The 25,424-nt window shown below is 25.1% G+C and overlaps 1 protein-coding gene across 13 annotated transcripts in view; it reads left to right on the top strand.

Annotated features, from left to right (window-relative positions):
• The window catches only part of LOC129606370 (plasma membrane calcium-transporting ATPase 3), a 198,515-nt gene that overhangs the window by 91,572 nt on the left and 81,519 nt on the right, over positions 1-25,424 (top strand). For all 13 annotated transcript variants that reach the window (XM_055516768.1, XM_055516760.1, XM_055516735.1 and 10 more), the window contains 10 exons: positions 65-447; positions 5,423-5,665; positions 5,795-6,036; positions 6,255-6,699; positions 6,825-6,912; positions 7,021-7,334; positions 7,412-7,610; positions 8,491-8,702; positions 8,982-9,133; positions 9,314-9,452. In XM_055516768.1, the coding sequence (XP_055372743.1) occupies positions 65-447; positions 5,423-5,665; positions 5,795-6,036; positions 6,255-6,699; positions 6,825-6,912; positions 7,021-7,334; positions 7,412-7,610; positions 8,491-8,702; positions 8,982-9,133; positions 9,314-9,452 (2,417 nt within the window). The remainder of the gene's footprint in view (positions 1-64; positions 448-5,422; positions 5,666-5,794; positions 6,037-6,254; positions 6,700-6,824; positions 6,913-7,020; positions 7,335-7,411; positions 7,611-8,490; positions 8,703-8,981; positions 9,134-9,313; positions 9,453-25,424) is intronic.

Below are 25,424 nucleotides of genomic sequence, written 5' to 3'. Positions count from 1 at the left end.
CATTATAATAATATATTCTAATATTTATATAAATGTAAATATGTATATATATTTATAAATGTAGACGAAGATGGTGGTGCACCGATTAGTAATAGTCATATGGGATCTCCAGCACCGGTTAAATCCGAATCGGATGGTAATCATGTACAACAATCAAGTCCTAGCCCCGAGAGTAGTCATAAAAAAGAGAAATCTGTATTACAAGCAAAATTAACAAAATTAGCAATACAAATTGGTTATGCCGGTTCAACAATAGCTGTACTTACTGTTATTATATTAGTTATACAATTCTGCATAAAAACATTCGTTATTGATGAAAAACCATGGAAAAATACATATGCCAACAATTTGGTTAAACATTTAATTATTGGTGTAACAGTGTTAGTCGTTGCCGTACCTGAGGGTTTACCATTAGCTGTTACACTTTCATTGGCCTATTCGGTTAAGGTAAAATTTTTATTAATCATATTTTAAAACAAATTATATATAAAAATAACAATTATGTATATTATATCCAGGTTTTTGTACCCAATCATCCATCCATCCATTCAAATAAAGCGATATTTAATGGTTGTTTTTCTTTATTTCATTACAATAAAGGAATAAAAAGAATAGATTTGTTTGTCAGCTGATTTTGGAATATTTGGAATAGAAAAAATTAAGAAGCGCAAATAGAGTTAATTTTTATAACGAAATGGCATAATTAATTTAGCATTTCGAATAGATTAATTTTTTGACAGGGCTGGATGTCCATTTGAAAGTTGACTTTTCTTATATATATATATGTATGTATATATATATATATATATATCTATGTAAAGCAAATAAAATTATTTATTTCTCACCAAAAACTATTTGTATCCATATTAATTTATAAATATTTCAACTACAATCTTTAAACTTTCCCAAGCTATGCAATAAAATAATAACATATGATCAGGCGAGCCATATTGATTTCACAGACTGAAAAATCTGGCAACATAGAAAAAAAACTGGCATAAATTCTGATAAAACAGTTTTTATATTTAATTTAAGCACATTTTTATCGTCTTAAAGTTTATGTTTATCAAATACAATTTTTATAAAGAGTTTAATTTTCAAAAGTTTAATCAAATTGTTTTTGAAAGTATAATTTTGCCGATTTTGATTTTCTTTCTGTTGATGCTCTAAATCAGGCATATCATTTCCGTACATTGCTTCGGGCCGCACAATAAAAATCCTTAAACTACTAAATTATACTCAAATTTGATTTTTAACATAAAAAAATATACAAATAATACACAGTCATACAAAAAACATATAAAATCAGTTTTTTTAAAGATTTTTATTTCTGTTACTCAATCTTCGAAATTTGGTTAAATTTAACTCGCAGTTGTAATTTTTAATATTTTTAATATTGATTGAACATGCCGTTTTATTACTTTTTAATATCGAAATTAATTGTTCACACAAATATGTACTTCCGAATTAGGCTAAAACACGCTTAATAGATTTATAGCAGGGTTTCTTAACCTGTGGTTCATGGACCCCTTGGGGGTCCATGGATCATATTTTGGGGGTTCGCCAACTGCTCCTAATTTTTAAAATTTCTTTAAAAATTTTTTTTTTGTCAAAATTTGAATATTTGAAACACTGAGTAGCCCTTGATTTTTATTTCACTTAGAATAAAGTGCGTTAGAATCAGTTCAGTTCCACAAAGTTCTTGCAAATTCTCAACGAAAAGCAGCAACAGCCTTCACATTGAAAATTTTATTTTCTTCAATTACAATTATTATTTTATATCCAGAAATATAATAAAAATATTTTAATAATAAAATAGAATATATTTTGTAATAATTGACGTTTAAACAATTTTTTTCAAAGAAGGGTCCGTGACATATTTAAAATTTTTAAAGGGGTCCATTGCACCAAAAAGGTTAAGAAACCCTGATTTATAGGTAAATAATTATAAAATTTAGTAATTTCTCCTTCTCTAAAATTTTGCCTTAATAAAAATCGGACAGCATTTGGATTTCAATAGCAAATTTGCATCTAGTGTTTCAATATCAACAGAAAATGGAAAAGTATATAGGTTAAATTCATTTTGACATCTACTAAAATCTAAAAATCTTCTTTCAAATTCGGTTTTTAATAATTTTTTCTAATTAGAATATTCGGAAAATTTCAAATTTACTTCAGTCGTCTACTGTTTACAAATATAAAAAAATTAAACTAGTTCAAATATATAAGTATTTGATTTATAGAACAATCGCTTTCCACTTGTCGAACCATACTAATGTGAAAATTCAGTTTCGGCTACATTTTACATGCAGTTTTGTATTTTAAGCATATGCACAAGTTTGGTTTTTGGATGTGTGACAAACCCCCGCAGAACTTTCATTCTGGTTTTAACTCTTTTGCTGATCTAAATCAATATTTGTGAAAAAATTATAAAAATTAAATTTCACATTTTCTAAAAAAATAAAAAAAAAATTATTTCGTTGTTTTCATTTCACTCTAAGCTATTAGCACAAAATTGCATTTAAAATGAAGCTTCAATTTTATCAACCTTACTTCACAAAAAGAATCAAAATATAAAAATCAGTATTTGGTTAGTAAAGTAGACAGTCGCTGTCTATCGGAATTCATAGTAATACAATATCCAGCTTCAGCGTCATCTAGGTGTCAATTCGTTTAAAATAAATCTTTTTATAATTGATTTTTAAAATAATGGATTACCGTTTGATAATAATAATTTACAAAACAAAAAATTTAAAGCGATTTGTCAGATTTTTCCTACCTGTAAGTTAAGAAAATCTGGCATTTTTGGTAAGAAGTCTGGTCATCTTGGAAGTCTTTGACAAATCTGAAAAATAAATATGGCAATTGTTCCCAATTGCTGCGTATGATTCAATTTGACTTTTGGTGCTTTTTCTATAAAATTTCATTTATTTAAAAAATCTTTGGAAATAAAAGAATGCGTTTAAAATACCTAGAGTACAATATAGATTATAAAATAACAAAGAATGTAATATATTCCGAATATTTAGAAAAAATAAAGAAATTTCGGAACGAATAAAGAAAAACAACCAAAGTGCAAATTTATTATAGAACAAATCATTTCTAAATAGTTTGTGTTTTTAATGGGTCATACTATTATGACGTTGATTACGTGGCACATAAATATATGTATACATATGTATATCAAATTAAATAATTCCAAATCAAAGTAAATCTCTCTGAGAAGTAATTCGACTAGTTCCAAACCGTTAGTTTTCGTTTGTTTGCCACTTCCAAATTCTCAAAATATTCCTTTTTATTATTACATTGTTGACCGGCAATTTTACAGAAAATTTATATCATGTCACCGGCTATTATTTTGTAATTGGATATGGAAGTAAAACAATAAAAATAAGTATGAGTCGCTCTCTTTTGATACAGTATCATTTTCACAGTTACCACAATTTGATTCATACTCACTCGGACAATCAGATAAACCATCCGCGTGTAATTCATTGAAAGATTCTTCATTACGTTCCCTCATCGCTTTTTTAAATTTTTTAAATTATTAAATATTTTTTACAAAAAAAGATTTGGCGGGTCTTATAAGCGAAAGAAACGCTTGTGTTATACCGACCAACAATTGCACTTTATAGTCGCCAACAGAGAAAACAACCGCGATGCGAAAAGAAAAGCACATCACGAGTTTACTCATGGCCGGTCAACAACGTTCGGCCATATTAAATCCGAATTAACTCGTGACCTGTCAACAATGTGTTAAGAAATAGATGGGAATAAGAGTTGTGTAGGCAAGAAAGAACCAAGACATTGTAAATAAACGAATATGTCAAAAATATCGAATTGAACTAACATTAAATTAAGTTAGGTAAAAATTTTGTTATTTTTATAGCAACAAAATTTATTCCTCATATCATTTTATTTTTCATTTCATAAAAATCAAAAAACATTCGAATGTATAAAACCAATATATATAAGTTAAAAATTTCAAAATGTACATATGCAAAGTAGGTACACAATATGGTGTAACAATATGTATATACCCGGTTATATGGCTGCTTAAAGCCTATTTCATGTTTATTTAAACGTTACTTGACTTGAAGTCGGCTACACTCAAGTCAACAAATAATTTTGCTTACTTGACTTGAAATGTCAATAATGATTTGAAATTTAATAGCTAAACCTCGTTTACCACATAGTGAAAACGCAGCTTGAGTTTCGAGTTCATTCACTTCAAGTACAAAAGCCGCAATATAGGCGAGGTACACAAATAAAATAATTTATAAAGAACAAGTAAAAATGTTTCATTCGGCATAAACCGATTGCAATTACTCGAACCTGTGAAATTAATTTATAGAAACTTCACGGATATGTCTGACCTATAATTGGACATCCGACTGCCAAGTTTCATGAATCTGACTTTATAATTTTTCCAAATATTTAAAATTAGCTTTTGGAGTTTTATGGCAAGTACTTGAACCAGTCAAGCAACTCCATCAAACTTCACAAATATATCTGATCTATAATCGGACACACAACTGCCAAGTTTCATGAATATGACTTTATTATATTTCCAAATATTTAATATTAGCTTCTGGAGTTGTATGACAGCTACCCGAACCAGGGCTCTACATATGTAGAGTGTAATTGAACACATTTAAAATTAATCTTTATTAGTTTTTGAAATATTTAAAAAAAACTTTTTGAGTTGTGTGACAACGCGAACCCGTTGTCTGAATTCAACTGTCAGAAAAGAAACAACTTGTGAAAGTTTGGTACCGATTGCATTGTTCGTTTTTTTTATTATTTTTTAAAATTATATACATATAAATTACAAATATTTTTTTTATTTTAATACTCTTTTTTTTTTAAATCGCTTCGTTTTTATAATATGGATGCACCATTTTTGACACCTTGTGCTAAAATAAATTACAGAAGAGGTTTTGTGGGCCTCTAAAAATATATTATAAAAAAACAGGTAGACACCTATTGCGTACTGTACTTTTCCTCTTGCAAAAGTTGATATGTGTATAAAAAGAAAAATAAGAGGCTACATTCTTTTAGCTAAGGGAATTTTTTGTGTACAAAAATTGGTGAGTGGTGTTATTAGTGTGATGTAAACGGAGAGTCGAACTACTTCTTCCATAGATATACTTTGTTTCAAGTATTAATTCTTATTATTGCAAAAAATCCCACAATTGGAAACGTCATTTAGAAGTTTTCATATGTAAGCAAGTGTAAATCTGGGCTAAAATAAATGCGCTAAAAAATTATTTAAATGAATTTCTATGAAATTCTATGATCTTGTAATTTCAAATCTGTATGAAAAAAAGCAATTAAAGATTAATGAAAGTTGTGTATTTTTAAAAAAAAATTAAGATAAATTTCTTAATAATTTTATTTACTTATTTTTTGTTATTTATAGAAAATGATGAAAGATAACAACTTGGTTCGGCATTTGGATGCATGTGAAACAATGGGTAATGCCACTGCCATTTGTTCTGACAAGACTGGAACTTTAACTACAAATCGTATGACCGTTGTTCAATCATATATATGTGAAAAATTATGTAAGGTTACACCAAAATTTTCTGATATTCCATCGAATGTTGGTAACTTAATAGTTCAAGGTATATCGGTTAATTCGGCATTTACATCAAAAATTATAGTAAGTAATTGAAGTCAAATGACAAATATATAGAATATGTATAATACATATGTAATTTTATGTAAATATTTTGTAGAAAAACCTAATACGTTTATATTGATTCTTTATCTTTTTTATTTGTCGTTTTAGCCTGGGCAAAATCCTGGTGATCCAAGTATACAAGTTGGTAATAAAACTGAGTGTGCTCTTTTAGGTTTTGTACAAGGCTTAGGTATGAGTTATCAAGCTGTTAGGGAAGAATATCCAGAGGATAAATTTATTCGTGTTTATACTTTCAATTCGGTTAGAAAGTCAATGAGTTCCGTTATACCAAAACCAGGTGGTGGTTATAGATTATATTGTAAAGGAGCATCTGAAATTGTACTTAAAAAGTGAGTGAATATTTAGGTTATTTATATGTAAGTATGTATGTATACACACAGGCAATTTACACAAAAAAAATGAAATGCCAATTTTATTTCATTCTACCAAAAAACACATTTTTCAAAGTTCTTATGGAAATTGTGCGAGATATTAGTGTGAAATATAAGGAAATTTAGTAATAATTAAAATACATAATTACAATTTTTTTTATATCATTTTGATGAAGATGTGCTTTCATTTATGGTCATAATGGCGAATTAGAGAAATTTACAAGAGATATGCAAGATCGTTTAATACGTGAAGTTATTGAACCAATGGCGTGTGATGGTTTACGTACTATATCAGTTGCTTATCGTGATTTTGTACCAGGAAAAGCATCAATAAATGAGGTTCATATTGATAATGAACCAAATTGGGATGACGAAGAAAATATTGTTAGTAATTTAACATGTATATGTGTTGTTGGTATTGAAGATCCTGTCCGTCCTGAAGTACCCGATGCTATTAGACGATGCCAAAGAGCTGGTATTACAGTTCGTATGGTTACTGGTGATAATATAAATACAGCACGTTCCATTGCCACAAAATGTGGTATTATAAGACCTAATGAAGATTTTCTTATACTGGAAGGTAAAGAATTCAATAGAAGAATTCGAGATAGTAATGGTGATGTAAGTGAAATATGTTAATATATAAATATGTGTGTACATGTAAACATATATTTTACTAATATACATATGTATATAAATTATATTAAAATATTAATCGAAAAAAATATTTTATATGTACTAAAAAGGTTCAACAGCATCTTATTGATAAAGTTTGGCCAAAACTTAGGGTTCTTGCTAGATCATCACCAACAGATAAATATACTTTGGTTAAAGGTATTCCAAAATTTTTTTTAGTTTTGATTTCTTCATTTATTGCCTTTATTAAATTTATATTTATAATATATAATATCGTTATTTATATAAAATTTTCTCAATTTATAGGTATAATTGATAGTAAAGTTAGTGAAAATCGTGAAGTTGTTGCCGTTACCGGTGATGGTACTAATGATGGTCCAGCCTTAAAGAAAGCCGATGTTGGTTTCGCAATGGGTATTGCTGGAACTGATGTTGCTAAAGAAGCTTCCGATATTATATTGACAGATGATAATTTTAGTAGTATCGTTAAGGCTGTTATGTGGGGACGCAATGTTTATGATTCAATTGCGAAATTTTTACAATTTCAATTGACAGTTAATGTCGTAGCCGTAATTGTTGCATTTATAGGTGCCTGTGCTGTTCAAGATTCCCCATTAAAAGTAAATTATTATTATTATTTTTATTTTTATGTTCCCAAAAATAAGTTTAATTTAATGTTTATATTTTTTACTTTTAGGCCGTTCAAATGTTGTGGGTGAATCTAATTATGGACACATTAGCGTCTTTAGCTTTAGCTACTGAACTTCCAACACCTGATTTATTATTACGTAAACCATATGGTCGTACGAAACCTTTAATATCACGCACAATGATGAAAAATATATTAGGCCAAGCAATATATCAACTAACAGTTATATTTTCTTTATTATTTGCTGGTAAGTTATTATTTTTATGCATAAAAATAATAACTGCACCTTAGTGAAGAGTATTTTCTCTTTGGTATGGAGTTTGTAACCATTCTGCGTTGATTGCCCATCCGGTCGCATGATAACCCAAAAACGAATAATGCAATCGACATCAACCTTTCACAAGTTGTTTCTTTTCTACCAAGGATCGCTTCTATTGTAATTAAAAAAATTCGAACAACGGGTTCGGGTAGCTGCATACATCTGAAAAAGTGTTTTTTAAATAATTCAAAAACTAATAAAGATATTAATTTTAAATGTGTTCAATTACACTCTACATATGTAGAGCCCTGGTTCGGGTAGCTGTCATACAACTCCAAAAGCTAATTTTAAATAATTGAAAAAATAATAAAATCAGATTTCTGAAACTTGACAGTCGCGTGTCTAATTATAGGTCACATACATTTCTGAAGGTTTGGTAAATGATTTGACTGTTTCGGGTAGCTGCCATACAACTCCAAAAGCTAATTTTAAGTATTCGGAAAAATAATAAAGTCAGAGCTATGAAACTTGGCACCGATGTGTCCAATTATAGTTTACATATATCCCTGAAGTTTTGTTGGAATAACTTGACAGATTCCAGCACTTAGTATACGACAATGAAAGCTAATTCTAAATATTTCAAGAACAAGTTTTAACTCAGATTGCCAAGGTGCAGGGTATAATTCGGTCGATTTATACGACAGAAACGTTTTTACTTGTTTAGTTTTCATTTACGATATTACAAATTTGAGATGAAATTTTTTTTTTTATGAAATTCAATGTTTTGTTATTTGACTATGAAATTTAATTTGCTTTACTTGGTTTTTTTTGCATCACACACTGGGCTAACTTTTTTTTTCATTTCCAGGTGATATATTATTGAATATTGAGTCTGGTAGAGGTCAAGATCTTGCAGCTGGACCAACACAACATTTTACAGTTATATTTAATACATTTGTAATGATGACATTATTTAATGAAATTAATGCTAGAAAAATTCACGGACAAAGAAATGTTGTTCAAGGTCTTTTCACAAATCCTATTTTCTATTCTATATGGATATTTACCTGTATATCCCAAGTAAGTTTATTTTGTTAGTATAAGATATATTTACGTGTATTTAAATATATATATTTTCATATATCTATATTTAGGTTTATAAATGATTGAAAATTAAATATTTACATTTATCTTTACTATTTTTTTCTGAAAAATCAAAAAATTTTTGTTTTTAATAGTTATAATATGTATTATAAATAGATGTAACGGAAAATATTTAATCGAAAACAAAAATTATTACCACAATTTTTTTTTTGCATTAACTATTACTATTATACAATAATGCAAATTTTGTCATAGGTAGTTATAGTTCAATATGGTAAAATGGCTTTTGCAACTAAAGCACTTACACTTGAGCAATGGCTATGGTGTATATTATTTGGTGTTGGAACATTAGTTTGGGGTCAAATAATCACAACAGTGCCTACTAGAAAATTACCTAAAATATTATCGTAAGTATTTTATTTCAGTTTTTTTTTTAATTTTAAACTATGTCTACTAAGTACAAATATCAGTAATTTATAAATTTGTGTTTTTTCAAAAATGAATATCTTAACATCATTATATAATTTAGATTATTGAATTTGAAATATCTTTCTAATATTTCTTTTTATTATTTAATTAAATTGCAGATGGGGTCGGGGTCACCCTGAAGAATATACGGAAGCAATTAACTTAGGTGATGAACGTTTCGATTCACTGGATTCAGATAAAAAACCTCGAGCTGGACAAATTTTATGGATACGTGGTCTTACACGTTTACAAACACAGGTATGCTTTTTAATTTTTCCAATTCTTTTTTTTCTTTTTCTTTTTTTATTTATTTACCTTTTTTTTATTTCTTATTTCTTATATCAAAAAAAATATCCAGTGTTTTTTTCATTATATTTTTCAAATGTTATTTCCGAAAGAAAAATCCAATTTTTTTTATTTTATTTAAAAAAAAAAAAAACACTTTTTATAATTTTACACCAAAAATTAGTTTTAGTTTTTTGTTTAATACTCTAGATATAAAAACATCAAATGAAATTCATTAAATATACGTATGTATGTATATATATATTTATATGTAATATATATATCTTTTGTATATTTATATACATTTATATATACATACATATATATTATTTATATTCTATAAATATGGTAGGCAAAAACTAGAAATGTATTTAAATTAGTAAAAAAACCAAACGTAAAAAAATTTCTAGAATATAATAAAAAAAAGAAAAATGTATACATAATAAAACTAGAAAAAAAATAACATAACTTAAATTTAAGTTTTTATAAAAAAGTTCTATTTAAAAATTTTCACATTATTTACAAATAAAAATCATTAAAACAAATAATTGAACAATGTATTTAAAAAATTATTTATTCGATTATTAAACTCGGACTACAAAATCAATTTATTATACTATAGTAATCACATAATATATTCATTCATTGAAACAAAATATATTATATATATGTATACGGATCTTTCGCATAAGGTGGCAAATTATTTCAGGAATGATTCTTTGATCAATTTTCAGCAAAAGGCTATATGAGAAGGGGGTGGGGGATTCAAACATATTCGTTTTCGATCTACAATCTGCTGAAAAAAAGTATCACATTCTTCCTGCATATAAATAAATGCTTATAACTTTAGGACCATGCGACATAGTGACCATCCGGAGCTTGTTTTACATGCAGTTGATTGCTGTAAATGTTTTTCACACATCTCGTACAAACACAACATTTACATTTTTTTAGTTTGCTATGTATATAGCATTTTCATATTAAATTAACCCTTTTGCAAAAGTGTTAATCCTATTCGCAAAAAGTTAAATTTAATTCGCAAAAGGTTTAATTTAATCTGAAAATTATAGAATTTGTATGAAATCTGTGAAATATGCATTTTTCGCATGTTTTTTTAAACACATTTAACAAGGTCATGAGAGGTAGAGGAAAATGTTATATTGGTAAACTTTTAGTTCGATGAGCTACGATGAGCGCTTCGAAAAAAAGCAAAAAAAATAACACACATTTTCGAGAAATTTTGAGTTTTTTGAAAAAATTTCAAAAAAAATAAGTATTCTGATTTTGACGAGCTTTATCTCGAAAACTATGGCTCAAATCCTATTGATTATAAAACAGAAAACGAGGAGCATTTAATCGCTTGAAAAAAGCCACGCATATTAATAAATAACAATTATTTATATGCAGGAAAAATCGGCAATTTGCACCCATTTAATTTTTTGCTGGAAAAATTCATGAAAGAATCATCCCTAAAATTATTTGCCACCTTAAGCGAAACACCCTGTATATGTTAAATAGTCAAATTAGTATTATGTAATTTTTCAAAAAAAAAAAAAAAAAAAACTGGATAATTCAAACCATATGAAAATTGATTCTGTAAGAAGAAAATCTAAATGAAAATAATTTAATTTTGTTTACTTAATTATATTATTTAATTATTGATAATATGCTCAAATCGGGTACTATTCGATGGAAATTATTTAAAAAATTATTAATGTGATTGGCGGAGGATTCGAATAAGAATAGTTTTGAAAGGTTATAGAAAATCAGATTTAAAAAAAAAATACGTAAAGATTTGTGTGACACAAGAGCTTCGAAATTATCAAAACTGGAGCAATATGTTGGTCATAACTTCGATCAAAAATCAGCTATATAGTGACAAACTATTCTATAATTAAATATTAATATCAAAAATATTTTTTCTGTCACTTTAAATTGCCAAGTTTTGTGTTTTTTAGCTTAAAAAATATAAAATAATGTGGAAAAATAAAAAGAACTGCGTGAGATCAAAATTGCAGTAACATTTTATTGCTATACATAATTCAGCAATTAAAACTTATAAGTTGATTTGTGTATTAATATCATATTATTGCAATTTTGAAGTCAGGGGTTGCATTAAATAGAACTTTTTTTTTATTTTTTGTGGTAAGCAATTTTTATTTTTTTATTTGTTGAAATTAATATCTTTAATTTATCATCATTTTTAGTTTCAGTTTTGAAATTTTTTAATTTAAGATTGTATTTTTTCTATTTTATTTTTAATTTTTGTTTAATATTCATTAGCTATGAAACCTCTTTCCCAACATTTTTTATATCAATTTTTTTTATTGTTATTATTTTGTTAATATAATTCGTTTGTTTCAACATCCTCTTTTTACTTGAATTTCTCTTCTCTCTCTTTTTATATATATATATATCTCTTACTATTTATTTTTTCTCATTTTTATTTAATCTATGGTTTTTGACATAAAAATATATATATATCTTTCTCTTTTTCTCTGCCTCCGTCTCTCTCTGTCTCTTTATCTCTCTCACACTTTTTTAAATACTAGAATAAATTCCGAAAACAAATAATGAATTACTTTTCATAATTTTATTTTTAAAATAATAGTAAACAAATTTTCTTATATTTTTAATTTTAATTATGACTTTGTTTTAGAAAGAAATTAAATTTTATATTTGTGTTTATATTTTATAGTTTTTTTATTATATACATATATTTATATATATATATATATGATATATTTTTTTATTTAATATATGTATGAATTTATATTTTTTTAATTCAAAATTTGGTTGTTCTTAAAAATATCGTTTCCACATTATAGTAGCTATCAATTTTTTTCAAAATTTGATAGCTACTATAATGAAATATTAAATTTTACTTTTGTCAACGTTTTCATTATCACCAATACCAAGATAAAGTTCCATAATGTGATTTGGAACATATCAATCAAATTCAATCCAAGTACAATTATTTGTATTGATTCTTTTTGCATTTTTTCTATAATGCAGAATATACAATTTTAAAATTCAATATAAGGAATTCTCTTTAACATATTTAAGAATTTATATTTCTTTATTTTCCAAAATTGCTGAATTATATTTCCATATCGTTCAACTACATTTTGGAAGTTTGTGTTATTATAACGTTGAACTCCATTTATTTCTCTAATATAATAATTGATTATTAACAGGTAATTATTATTAACTGTTATATAATTATATGAAAGTCGGCTAGTAATTTTTAATAAGAAAAGTTATTTTTATAATTCTAGAAAGAAAGAATATTTCTTCATATTATTTACGGAAAGAATACATATTTCTATGGGTATCTACCAAAATGCAGATCTTGATCTTTGAACTTGACTTACTCATAGCAATACAATATAAATTTCTAATTTTAATTTGTTTAATTCAACAATATACATACAATTTAAATTGCTGAATAAATTTTGGCCTAATTTTTGATTTCTTTGCCAATGATGTGAAAGTGATTGAATTTTGTATTTTTGGAACAACCAAATTAAGAATTTAATTTATTAAATGATTCAAAAGTTGTAGGTCGTCAATAATTTATGAGTGGGAAATTTAATATATTCACACTGGTATACGTACATAGAAGCGGTATATTATGTATGTATACGTGCAATATTTTGATTAATTTAATATTTTTATTTTTTTTGTTTTATTGTTTTTTATTCAAATTTTTTTTTGTTTTTTTTTTGTTGAAGAGGAGCCTAAAAGATATATGATTCAAAGAGAATTCGTTTTTGGAGAGAAAATAAATGAGATTTTAAATATAAATCGATATTCCAAAATTTTTATCTCACGTGCATAATATTTATATATAAAGGAATTTTGATTAGGATATTAATACAATGCGGGTTGGATTAAAATGTAGGTACATTAGTTAAAAAGATATCAATTTTTTTATTGTCTTGTAAACATCTTATCTGTTGTCTGATCAATAATACATTTTGGAGAAGAGCCAAGGAAAAATTCACTTTTTTTTTGTTTTAATTTTAATTGTTTTTGTGAAACAATCGCATTAACAATAATTCATTTTAATCTTAATGAAATGTGTATAGGAAATCTGTTCTTTTTATGTATGAGTAGTAGGATGAAAGCGAAATCACTAAGCAGTCTCAATTTATTGAGCATTACATATCTACCATATTACATACATACCCTCTTTTTTTATTATAATTTCTTTTTTCAATTTACATTTATAAAATATAATATAATTTAAAAATGATCCTTTCATAGTTTTTCGAATGATAAAATTTTGATTGGTTATAATGAGACTGGCAATTCTTTTTCACAAATTCTGGGTATCGTACATCTATAATGTATCTAAGGTTAACTTGATGTATTAAGCGACAAATGATTGGTAAATAACCTTGACTTTCGAAATGCAGTAATTCGAAATAAATACACAATTTAGCTTATAAGTGTGAATTGCTGAATTATGTATTAACACCGAATTCCTGCATTTTGGAAGTTAAGGTATGTGTGTTTTTGATAATGCAATATGCTTTTGAATTTCTAACTTAAAACTTAAATAACTTTCGACAGAAAGACGCAGCTTCAAAAACTACAGCTTTTTTTAGTTGCGAAGGTTCTAAGATTAACATATGTTTTTCAAAGTTTCAAAAATGAAACCACAAAATTAAATATTTCATTATTTTCAGTTCACTGAAATAGAAATTTCAATTTTTTATTAAAGTAATAACGAAATTTTAAACAAACTTATTCTAATAAATCCTGTAATCCGACATTTTAAGTACAAAATCGTTTCCCCAGCATTAAAATAAAAACTGAGTTGTTGTCATATATCTTTAACATCTTAACATGCAGTTGTAGTTTTTCAATAAACTGCAAAAACATAGTACTGCATTACGAGTATCAAACATATTTTTTTGACAGCAAGTTCAGTACTTTATTATCAAACATTTAGTAATAAGTTAGAACTGAATTATCAAAAACGCAGTAAGTCAAATAAATTAGTAGACCTACAAATGCTGACGTCTCTTTTTTCTCTTTCTCTTTTTATTTTTTCTCTAAATGAATGTATATGGTGAATTTTTAATCTATATAATAAGGCTATTGATAAAAGTGTTATACTGTTAATTTAATAATTTTTTTTTGTTCTTGAATAATATGTATTTGGTAAATAGTTATTTACTTAAATATTTTTATGTATATATTTAATATTAATTCGAAGTGGATAAATGAATTGTTGTATGTAGGTGTTTTTCGATGTACAAATATATTTTAAATCTCACATTTCTTTTTATTATCAAATTATCATTATACTAAATGAATTTCATAATGTTATCAATTTTGTGTTAATAATAGTGTGCATTCAAACTTCGAAATTTTTACAGTAATGATTTTGAAGTAAAAGGAAATCAAAATCAAAGAAAATGAGAAACATAGTAAACGTATAATAAGTTTGATGGCCCATTTTATTTAATATGGTGAATAGAATAGATTAAATTTTAAAGTAACAAAGTATTGTATTTTAAAAGTAGAATTTTAAATTGTGTAAGAGAATGGTTGACTCTTTGCAGCTAATATTACATTCAGACAATTTATTAAATTCAAATAGTCTTTCAGTTGTTATCAATATTACAATCCTTATTTTGTAAACAAATTTTCGAGTAGATTTGAAACCCCAATTTGGTATACAAAAAGATATGGCAAAATACGAAAGATATCCGAATATTTTATTAAAAATATTTTTTATCTGTTCATAAGATTAAAACACAATAATAATATATGAATAGCCTTTTTATACTATGTGTATGTGCGTGGATGTGTTTATTAATCATTTTTATACTTTATTTATTTACTTATTTTATAATTTTTTTTTATATTTTTTTTAACAAGATTACGGGTTCTTCAACTTAAATATAAATATGAATAACCGTTGATTCAAAAAAATTCAGTATAATTTTATTGTTACACAATTCAGCAATTACAACTTATAAGCTGAATTGCGTATTATTCTAATATTAAAATCCTGTGCTTTTTTAATAAATTACCTTTTCTATTTTGTTTTTTAATTAATATTAAGTTTTCCTTTTTTTTTTTTGTTTTTTAATTGTATAAAAATACTTCGTATTTCTGTCATGATTTTTAAAATACGTGATTTAATTAATTTTAAAACTATTTAATTCAAATGAGAGGGTACAAAATAAGATAAAATAAAAAAATACTAATTGTATACACGTACATAAATTTATGCATATTATTAAATAAAAATTCTTTGAGTTTTTATAAATATTCGGAAAATATTAAAATTTTCCAAAAAGGAATTTAAAATGTTTGATATATATCATTAGGTCTTCAAATTATCGTGATACTGTATTACTAAATGATTAAGAAATTAGAACTTGTAAGATGAATTGTATATGTAACTATTTCCAGCATTATTGGAATTGTGAATATACATATATTTATTGTGTACTAGAATAATTAAATAATAGACTGAATTTTTCCATATTGTGGAAGTAATTTTTAAAAAAGACTTAAGACTTATTTCGAAATCAAAACTGATTTCGAAATTGCGGTAGTACTGTGTTAATAAAAAAATTCAGCTTATAAGTTCATGGTTGCTGAATTGTATATTAATACAATTTTTTTCAAATCAAATTTTTGATCTAAACGAATTCAACTATGTATTTCAAAATCAATTAATACATACATATAAAGTTCAAGATTTTAGTTTGAAATACATAATTTATGTTAAAAAGCCTTCAAATGCAATAGTATAGATCGCGCTGTTTTTCAGTTCAAATTTTAATCATTGCTTCATGTGTGATATTCTTTGTAGAAAGCAAAATTGAATAATAAATAACATGCATTTCTTCAAGGTATCGAATTTTATTTTTTTTTATTTAATTAAAAAATTTCAAGTCAACATTTATTATAACCATTGTTTTTTTTCTTGATATCATTTTTGTTTTTATAAAATTAAATTTACATATGCAAGCGTGCAAGAATAGAGAGATAATTGTAAAAATACAGTGCTCCGCACTTTTATTCATGTAAATAAAAATGCACGAAATTAAATTAGAGATAAAAAAAAAATCACAAAATTAGTTAAGCACTTATACAGAGAAAACAAACAAAAGTTCTATATATAAAGGACTTCGATTTAATTGTCAGAATCCTTGTTTTCTGAAATGTAGTAATATGGTGGTAATACACAATTCAGCTTATAAATGTTAATTGCTGATTTGCATATTAATATCGTATTACTGCATTTTGGAATTGAAGGTATATAGATTACTAAAAACGAACCCGAAAATAGCTTCGAACTATAATTGAGACACGATTTAACGTTTTAATTGTGTTAAATACAAAAAATCTTATATATAGGGTGATTCAGTAATCAGTGACATAACATATATTATCATTTAGGGCATTACAAATGAGTAAAACTTTTGTTAGGAACTAGATGTCAAATCTCAACGGTTTCCAAGATACAGGGATTTTAAAGAATTTTCACGAAATTTCCAAGCTTTTAATTATTATTAGTAATTCTAAAAACAGTTGACATTCTTAAGAACCGTTATTTGTTTTTGTATTTTATGTACTTTCGTATTCCGAAAGTACATAAAATACAATATCAAGTTTTTAAGCTCTGTACTAGCCCTTTAAAAAACTGTTTATTTGAAGTTTCTATCTTTTTCGGAAAGGAAGTTATAAGCAAAAAAATTTGGGCAAGTAGAAATTTCGTGAAAATTCTTTTAAATCTCTGTATCTCGGAAACCGTTGGGATTTGACACCTAGGTCCGAACAAAAATTTCACTAATTTTTAATGTCCTAAATGATAGTTATGTCACTGATTACTGAATCAACCTGTATATATGTATTTTGTTTACTATTTCATTTTTATCACTTTAAAGTTTAAGTTATTTGACATTTAAATTGCAGTTTTACTGTATTTAGGGAATTTGTAGATTATGAGTTGTTTTTTAAACATTAATAATTGATATTGTTTTCTCTTTGCATAAGAAATAAAGTAAAGGAAAATTTAAAAAAAAAGACAAAAATTTAAATCACGTATGGTTGTTTTATTTTTAAATTGTATACAATACTTATTTATTAAATTTTTCTTTTGTTTTTGTTTTTTTATTGAAAAATAGAAACAAATATTTTTTTATACTTTAATGAAGATCCCCTTATACATATTTCGATAACAATTAAACAAAAAGTATTTTAAATGAAGCAAAAATAAAAAAAGAGAGAAATATTAAAATGATAAACGATTGGTTGTCCCTTTTTTTCTAAAACTTTATTTTTTACAAATTTTTTCATGTGATTTTTTAAAAATATTTGATTTTTTAATAATAAGTAAATAAGTTGTCTATTTTTTTTAAACTATTATCCGTTTTCTTCCTCTCCCGTCCCCATCCTTTCCTCCTCCTCCTCCTTATGTTTCCCTTATTTTATTTTAATTCTTGGTTTTCTTATTTTCTTTTGTCTTTTTTCTTTTACATTATTTTTTCTCTGACTTAAGTTAAAAAAAACAAAAACTTAAAACAAAAAGATATAAAAATTTATTTTTATTAAATAAATCTGAAATTTAAAAACTTTTATAAAGAGTGGTGAATAACATTCATATCTCGCTATTAGCTTATTTTTTCCTATATTCTAAAGAGTATCCCTGACTTCAAAGTTGCCACAATATGGTATTAATATTCAATTTAGTTTATGATTTATAATTGCTGAATTAGCCTTAGTACAATTTTGATGTCATCGGGTACCTGACATCGGAATTGTAATAATACCGCATCGATACACAATTTAATAAGTAACATTTGAAAGCCGAATTCTGCATTTACACAGTATTATTACAATTCCGATCTCAATTTATATAATAGAGTGCAATTTTTTGTGCTTCCCTTTTTGTTATTTTTTGATTATACATACATACATATATACATATATTTTCTTATCGATTCTTAAAATTTCAATTACAACCAATTTGAATGGCTTACAAACATATCTTGTAGGGAATGCGTGCCAATTTAAAAAAAAAAAAAAAAATAAGATTGATTTTCAAATGTGCCAAGTGTTTCAACGAAAAATTCAGTGAATATTTCTTTAAAGTGATTATGCGAAAACATTAAATTTGTCAATAAATCTAACTATTCATTTTTTTTTTTAAATAGTTTCATTAAACAAAGGCGAGTTGAATTTATTTAAAAAAAAAAAAATAGAAATAAAGTTGACATGTCGGAAATTGATCTTTCCGGCATGTGGAATAAAATTGAATGTCAATTTAAAAATTATTCCCACAAAAATTACTTCCTTCTTCTGTTATATTTTAGACTCATTTACAAATTGAAGTCAATTCGATTTTATTTAAATTTTTTAAAAATCATAATTTTCTTTTTTGTAAATAAAGTCAGTTCCACCTGGTTTCAATATTTTCTTTTTCATTTTGTTTCTACTCACTTTTTTTAGAAATAATCTAGTTGAAAATTTAACGTAATTTTGAGAATTTGGGAGAACAAAATTGGTACTCGTACCAATTCATTGCAGCATATTTGCAAATCTATAGAAAAAAAAATCATTTCGTTGTGCAAAATTTCATTATTGCCGTCCGTATTCCAAAATTTCACTCTTTCCGTCCGTGGACATGTTTACAAAACTACTACACCCTTGAAGATAGAAAGCTGAAATTTTATATGTACATAGATCTTTACTAGAAAGTTATTTCCGTATAACAAAATTTTTACCTATCTCCAACCCTTTAAAAGTTATACTCACCTAAAATCCTAAAAACGGCATTTTTCAACTATTAATTGCAGTGAACCATAAACATTTTTCAAATTTTCAAATTAATATGAAAAACAAATTTTTATTTCGATATGAAAAAAATCGTTTGATTTTTTTAGTTTAGAAAATAAAGTAATAAACGTATAAATAGTTAAAAACTTCTCACGTGCTATAGAAAAGATATACATTATTATACCCTGCTACTTCGTGAAGGGTATATTAACTTTGGTCCGGAGTTTGTAAGGAATCATCTGCAGTATGGACATGTATATGCATTCAAAATTCTAATATAATGGCTGCAATGGTTCGGGTAGCTGAACTTTATGGCAATTACTCAATATTAATTTTTCATTTTTGCATGTAATGTGTATAAGTCTATATATAATAATGAATATAATTTTTATAGTGATCTGACTGGGATTTGAACACGAGACCCTTCAGTTAAAGGATTAGTCCAATAAGCACTACACCATTGGTCAGGTCAGGTCTATATTAAGTATTGGGAAAAATAATAAAGTTAGATTAAACTTGTCTATATATAGGTCAGACATATCCGTGAAGTTTTTGTGGAATGGTTTGACAAGTTCGAGTAACTGCCTATTTAAATATATTTAAAAAACTAGTTTTTATACTTAGATTGTCATGGTATTATTGAAGGGTATTATTCAGTTGGTTTAGACCGACTAAGACGTTTTCACTTGTTATACCCGTACGAACGTATGTTCGAAGGGTCTTAAAAAATATTGAAACCACAGTACTGAAATTTTGCATGAATTAATATGTTAATATGGCAATTTAAAGTCACAGTCTGTCCCATAGTCAGCTATGAGATATTCATAATTCGCGCATAGGATAACAAATTCGTACGGGTATCACATAGTTGACACGATCAACTCTATTTTTTCTCGTTTTTTTTTAATTTCAAATTACCAAGAAAATTTAAGCTACGAGTATTTTAGCCATTGTGAAGTGAAGTTGAAATATAAATACACCAAAATTTTTTTATTGCAATTTATTTGTAATAGTTTTATTATTGCACGATATTCGCATATTAAATATGAATAAATTGTACTATAATACATATATCATTCCATATTATTATAAATAATTGTGTGTGTATGTATGTATATAATAAAAAGTAATTAAGATTAAAAAAAAAACAAAAAACATATATTTCTGTAATGAAATTTCAGCATTGAATTTTGAAAGTATTATGAAAAAAGCGTGACTTCAAAATTTGCAGCAATATGGTATAAATACATAATTCAGCGATAAGATGTTATAAGCTAAATTACGTATAAATACTTTATTACTGCAATTGTGAATTCAGGGAAACACGTACCACGTCTGTATTCTTGTAATAAAAAATTAATTGTGTTCAAATAATTTTTGAATTAAAAAGCGAGATGTAAATGTAGAACACTTAAATTAAAGGACATTACAAATGTATAATTACAAAATTAAAAAAAATTAAAAAAATGTGCTCACAAATATTTTCAAAATGGAACATCAAAACGTTCTCAATAAGTCTGAAACATAAACTTTGTAGAAAAAATATTAAAAATACTGTGAAAATTTTAATATGTCCTATTTGTATTCAAAATTGCAGTAATAGGTCGAATTCAATTCATTTTAACAGAAATCTGAAATGGTAGGATGTTTTTGTAGTTTTTTGCAAAAAGCTTTGTAGTTTTTGTTAGTAGAACTACAAAAGATTTTCTGTCAAACTTACGGCATAAAATTTTTGTCTGCTTTTATAATTTATAACCTCAATTAGTAGAGAATATAAATCAAACTTTTTGACACCAGAGTTTTTGTTGGCAGCGCTGCTTTAGTTAGTTTCATTGTAGTGGAGTTTTAACTAATAAGATGCAAATGCGAATTCAACCATAGTGATAATACACAATTCAGCTTATAAGCTTCAATTGCTGAATTATACATCAAAACAGTATTATTACATTTTGAAGTTATAGGACACTATCTAACTACTCTTTCCAAAATGTTAAAAGATTTTTCGATGAAAAACGATATCTTTTGCAAAATTCGAATTAACACGTTATATTGACATATTTTCAACGGTTTACGATTTTGTAAATTATTGGGCTTATATTTTAACTAGAATTATTATATTTGATTGAATTCAAAATTGTAATAATATCATTTCATGCATGACATGATTCAACAATTAATATCCTAATGAGCTCAATTATGTATACATAATACACAATTCTAAAATAATTTTAAATTGATTTCTTTTTATCTCTAAATTATTAGTTTTTTCCTACTTCAGCCCTGAGAGCCAGTGCAGGGCTGGTGCATTATATCGTAAATGACTAGTTTCTTGCTTTATTAAGCCTTTTTTTGAAGTAGGTTGGTGACTAACCAACCGTAGTTTCTTCTTTGTATTAAATATTAAGGTTATTGATATTTCTTGTTTTTATTTTGCTGGTATTAATATTTGGTATTATGGAAATATGGTAATTAATTACGAGTAATATTATTTTTTTATTTTTATATCTAATGTATATTAAGCTATAAGCTTATATTCAATAGCTTATTTAATATATAAGCCGTTGAATATAATTTTTATAGTAACATGACTGGGCTTTGAAACCAACACAATACGGCACAATAACTTCTGCACCATTGATCAGTTTTAATTTATTTAAAATCTGGGCTAATCTAAATTAATTATTTATTTCTGTTGCACACAGAATTTAATTCCAATATGCTGTAATAAAAAAGTTCTATATATGTAAGAGATGCCATGACTTCAAGGTTATAATAACACCCATCAGTATACAATTTTGCTAATTAGCTGTAAATTCTGAATTGTATATAAATACAGTATTACTGCAATTTTTGGAATTACAGATGCAATTTTAATAATATCACTCGACAATTTTCAAAGTCACTTGAATTTAGTGATATATATCATCAATTTTATTTTTTTGTTTTCATCTAATTCATTATTCTTTAAGAAATATTGTTTCTTATTAATTACGAGATTTTTTTTTATACTTGACCGGTGGTGGAATAATTTCAGCTTATAAATTATAACTGTGGAGCTTATAATTGTGTAGCTAATCTATAAATATTGTTGCAATTTTGAAGGTGTTTGAGTACTTGGTTTTATTTTTTCCACATTTGTAATTTTGTTTAATGTCCTTTAAATAACATATTTATTTTTTAATTATACTTTTATCTGATATGAGGTGTATATTTAAAAGAAAATTTATTAATTATTTATTTAATTTATATACGATTGAATTTCATTTTTTTAAAATTTAAAATTATTTGAAATTGAAAAAAAATTCTATATAAAATAATTTCTTATCATTGTTAAATTTCTTTTTATTATTTTGAAAATTTAATAACTATTTTTTCTAATATAATTTTATAAGCTTTTATAATATTTCAAATATTCCAATAATTTCTCAATATATTTTGCAAAACAAATTTAAGTATAATTATTTAAAAAAATTAAATAATTATCATAAATTTAAAAAAAAAATAATTAAAAAGAAAAAAGAAAAGTTAAAAGTAAAGAGTTGATTTCTTTCTTTCTTATATAATTCTAAACTATTTAGCTATATAAAATTATATTTGTTTACATATAAATTATTTTATATTAAATTAAAAACAATTATACAATTATTTATAATTGTTAAATATTTAATAAAATTTTTTTTAAATTTGTTTTAAAATACCAAAATACAATGAAATTCGTTTAAAATTTTTCATCTCCTTTTTGTATATGTATAGTAAAAAGAGAGGAATTCTATAAGAGTTTCTTAAAAAACAAGAATTCATGACTTCAAAAATACATTAATATTGTATTGCTATACTATTCAGCAATTATAACTTATAAGCTGAATTGTATATTAATAGTGTATTAATGCAATTTTTTTAAGTCAAGATTGTTTAAATATTACCAAAACGCCGTTGTAACGTATATTTTGCTATTTTAACAAAAGAAAACAAAATCAAAACTATGTCTTATAACATTTCTTGACTTCCAAAATGGAGTAATACGACGGTATTTAAAAACAATTCAGCTTATAAGTGTTAATTGCTGAATTAAATATTAATACCGTATTACTGCGTTTTAGAATTCAAGGAATTGTATAAGTTAAAAATTTTGTCTGTCTAAATTCCTGACATTCAAATTACAGTTAGTTCTAATATTAATTCAGCTGAGAAATTACTAATTGCTGATTTATTTAAAAACATTTAATGAAATTAATGAATATTATAGAAAATTTTTATTTATAGCTCAATAATTTTATAGCTTTATATATTAATTATGATTCCTAAAATATATTAAGTATAGAGTATTTAGCAACATTCTAACAACATGAACTTTTTTTTCAACTTAATTCAGCTATAAGGGGAATTTTAAATTATGTAATATTTTTTTCATATATAAAAAACTAAATTTTTAATTTAACCAATATCGGATTCTTTTTAAATTGTAAAGGAAAAATTAATAATATTCTTCATCAATTTTTGAATGTCATGAAAATACATACAATTAGTTTCAATTTATATATAATGTGAAATGTAATTATAGAATTTGGATCGTTTATTGAAATACTAATTTATAGCGTCAATTTGACTCATTCAATCATACAATTTCAATTGCTGGGTAAACAAAATAAATAAACTAGCTATTAGTTTGCGTTTTACATAAATTTCCCCGAATATCACGGAGGATATTTAAAAATTTTTCTTGGTTATAACAATTTTTCATATTTTTGAGCTATAAATAACTTTATCTCAAGATGTACAGTAATATTAGTTATCAAAACGCACAATTTTGGCTGGAATTAAACTGAACTGTGTAGCAATTACTTTTAACAATTTTTTGGATTTTAGTAGTTTCCCTGTTCTCAGTATTTTATAGCAATACAATATGTGCTACCACATAAATAAGCTTAAAAAAGTTCCATTGCTCTATTGTGCTGTAATGTATAGAACTTCTGTAATTCTGATGACCTACGATGTCTTAAAGGACATCTTAACTATTAATTAAGGAAAAACAATTTAAACGAATTTTATGCTTTTTATTCCTATTTACGTGAGTGTTATTTTCGGACGGCACACATAAACGGTATTAAGTATTGCATATATGCTTACAATGAAAAAAATAAAATAGCTTTAATTAACTTAAAAATTATAAAAAAATAAAATAGCTTTAAAATTAACTTTAAAATTATGGTAATACGATATTAAATAGATTTTTTTGTAATACATAAATTCAATAAAATGAAGTGTATTTATTAACAGATATTCCTTGATTTCCAAAATGCAGTAATATGGTATTAATACACAATTCAGCTTATAAGTGTGAATTGCTGAATTATGTACAATTACGTTATTCCTGCATTTTAGAAGTCAAGGTTAATATCAATAAATTTTTTAAGTCTACTAAATTTTAATGGTCAGATATATAGTTAAAATACAAAAAGAAATTAAAACTGACTAAAAAATTTGTTTATTATCCGAAAATTGATAATTAAAATAGGAAAAAGATATTATATTTTCTCATAATATTTATATGCATATGTATATATATATATTAAATATATATGTATATATATATATGCATATATATATATATATATATATATATATATATATATATATGCTTATATATACATAATTTATATAGTATTATACTCATATATATTTAGCTTTTAATCGCATATTTTTTAATTTTTCTATATTATATATCACCACGTATTTCATATAAACAAATAAAATATTTTATGTATATGTATAAATATACAATGAAAATCATTCGGGAGCACAAATTTTATCAGGATTTCGAATGTCATTTTAAATTTCATTACGCAGGATGGTCCTCAGAGAGAGGATTCCTTGGATTTTTCTAAGGAACAAATCGTAATAATGAAGAAGGGGGCGAATTCGGAAGTCTATTTGAAGCTAAAACAAAGTTGTGTTCTGAGTCGTTTTCAAATAGCTAAGTTCTTTTCAAATAATAGCTGCTTAAACACAAAATTTTAAATAAAAAACCTGAAAATTTTTCAAAAAACCCTAATTATCTCAAAAAAGTTTGATGTTTTTTTTTTCTCGATCCGCTACAACTTTTGCTATATATAGTTTTCATGCTACGCGTGCCGG

Source organism: Condylostylus longicornis, unplaced genomic scaffold (genome assembly GCF_029603195.1).
Source record: "Condylostylus longicornis isolate FDR11 unplaced genomic scaffold, ASM2960319v2 ptg000003l, whole genome shotgun sequence".
Classification (NCBI taxonomy): domain Eukaryota; kingdom Metazoa; phylum Arthropoda; class Insecta; order Diptera; family Dolichopodidae; genus Condylostylus; species Condylostylus longicornis.
This window is presented reverse-complemented; position numbering and strand designations above follow the sequence as displayed.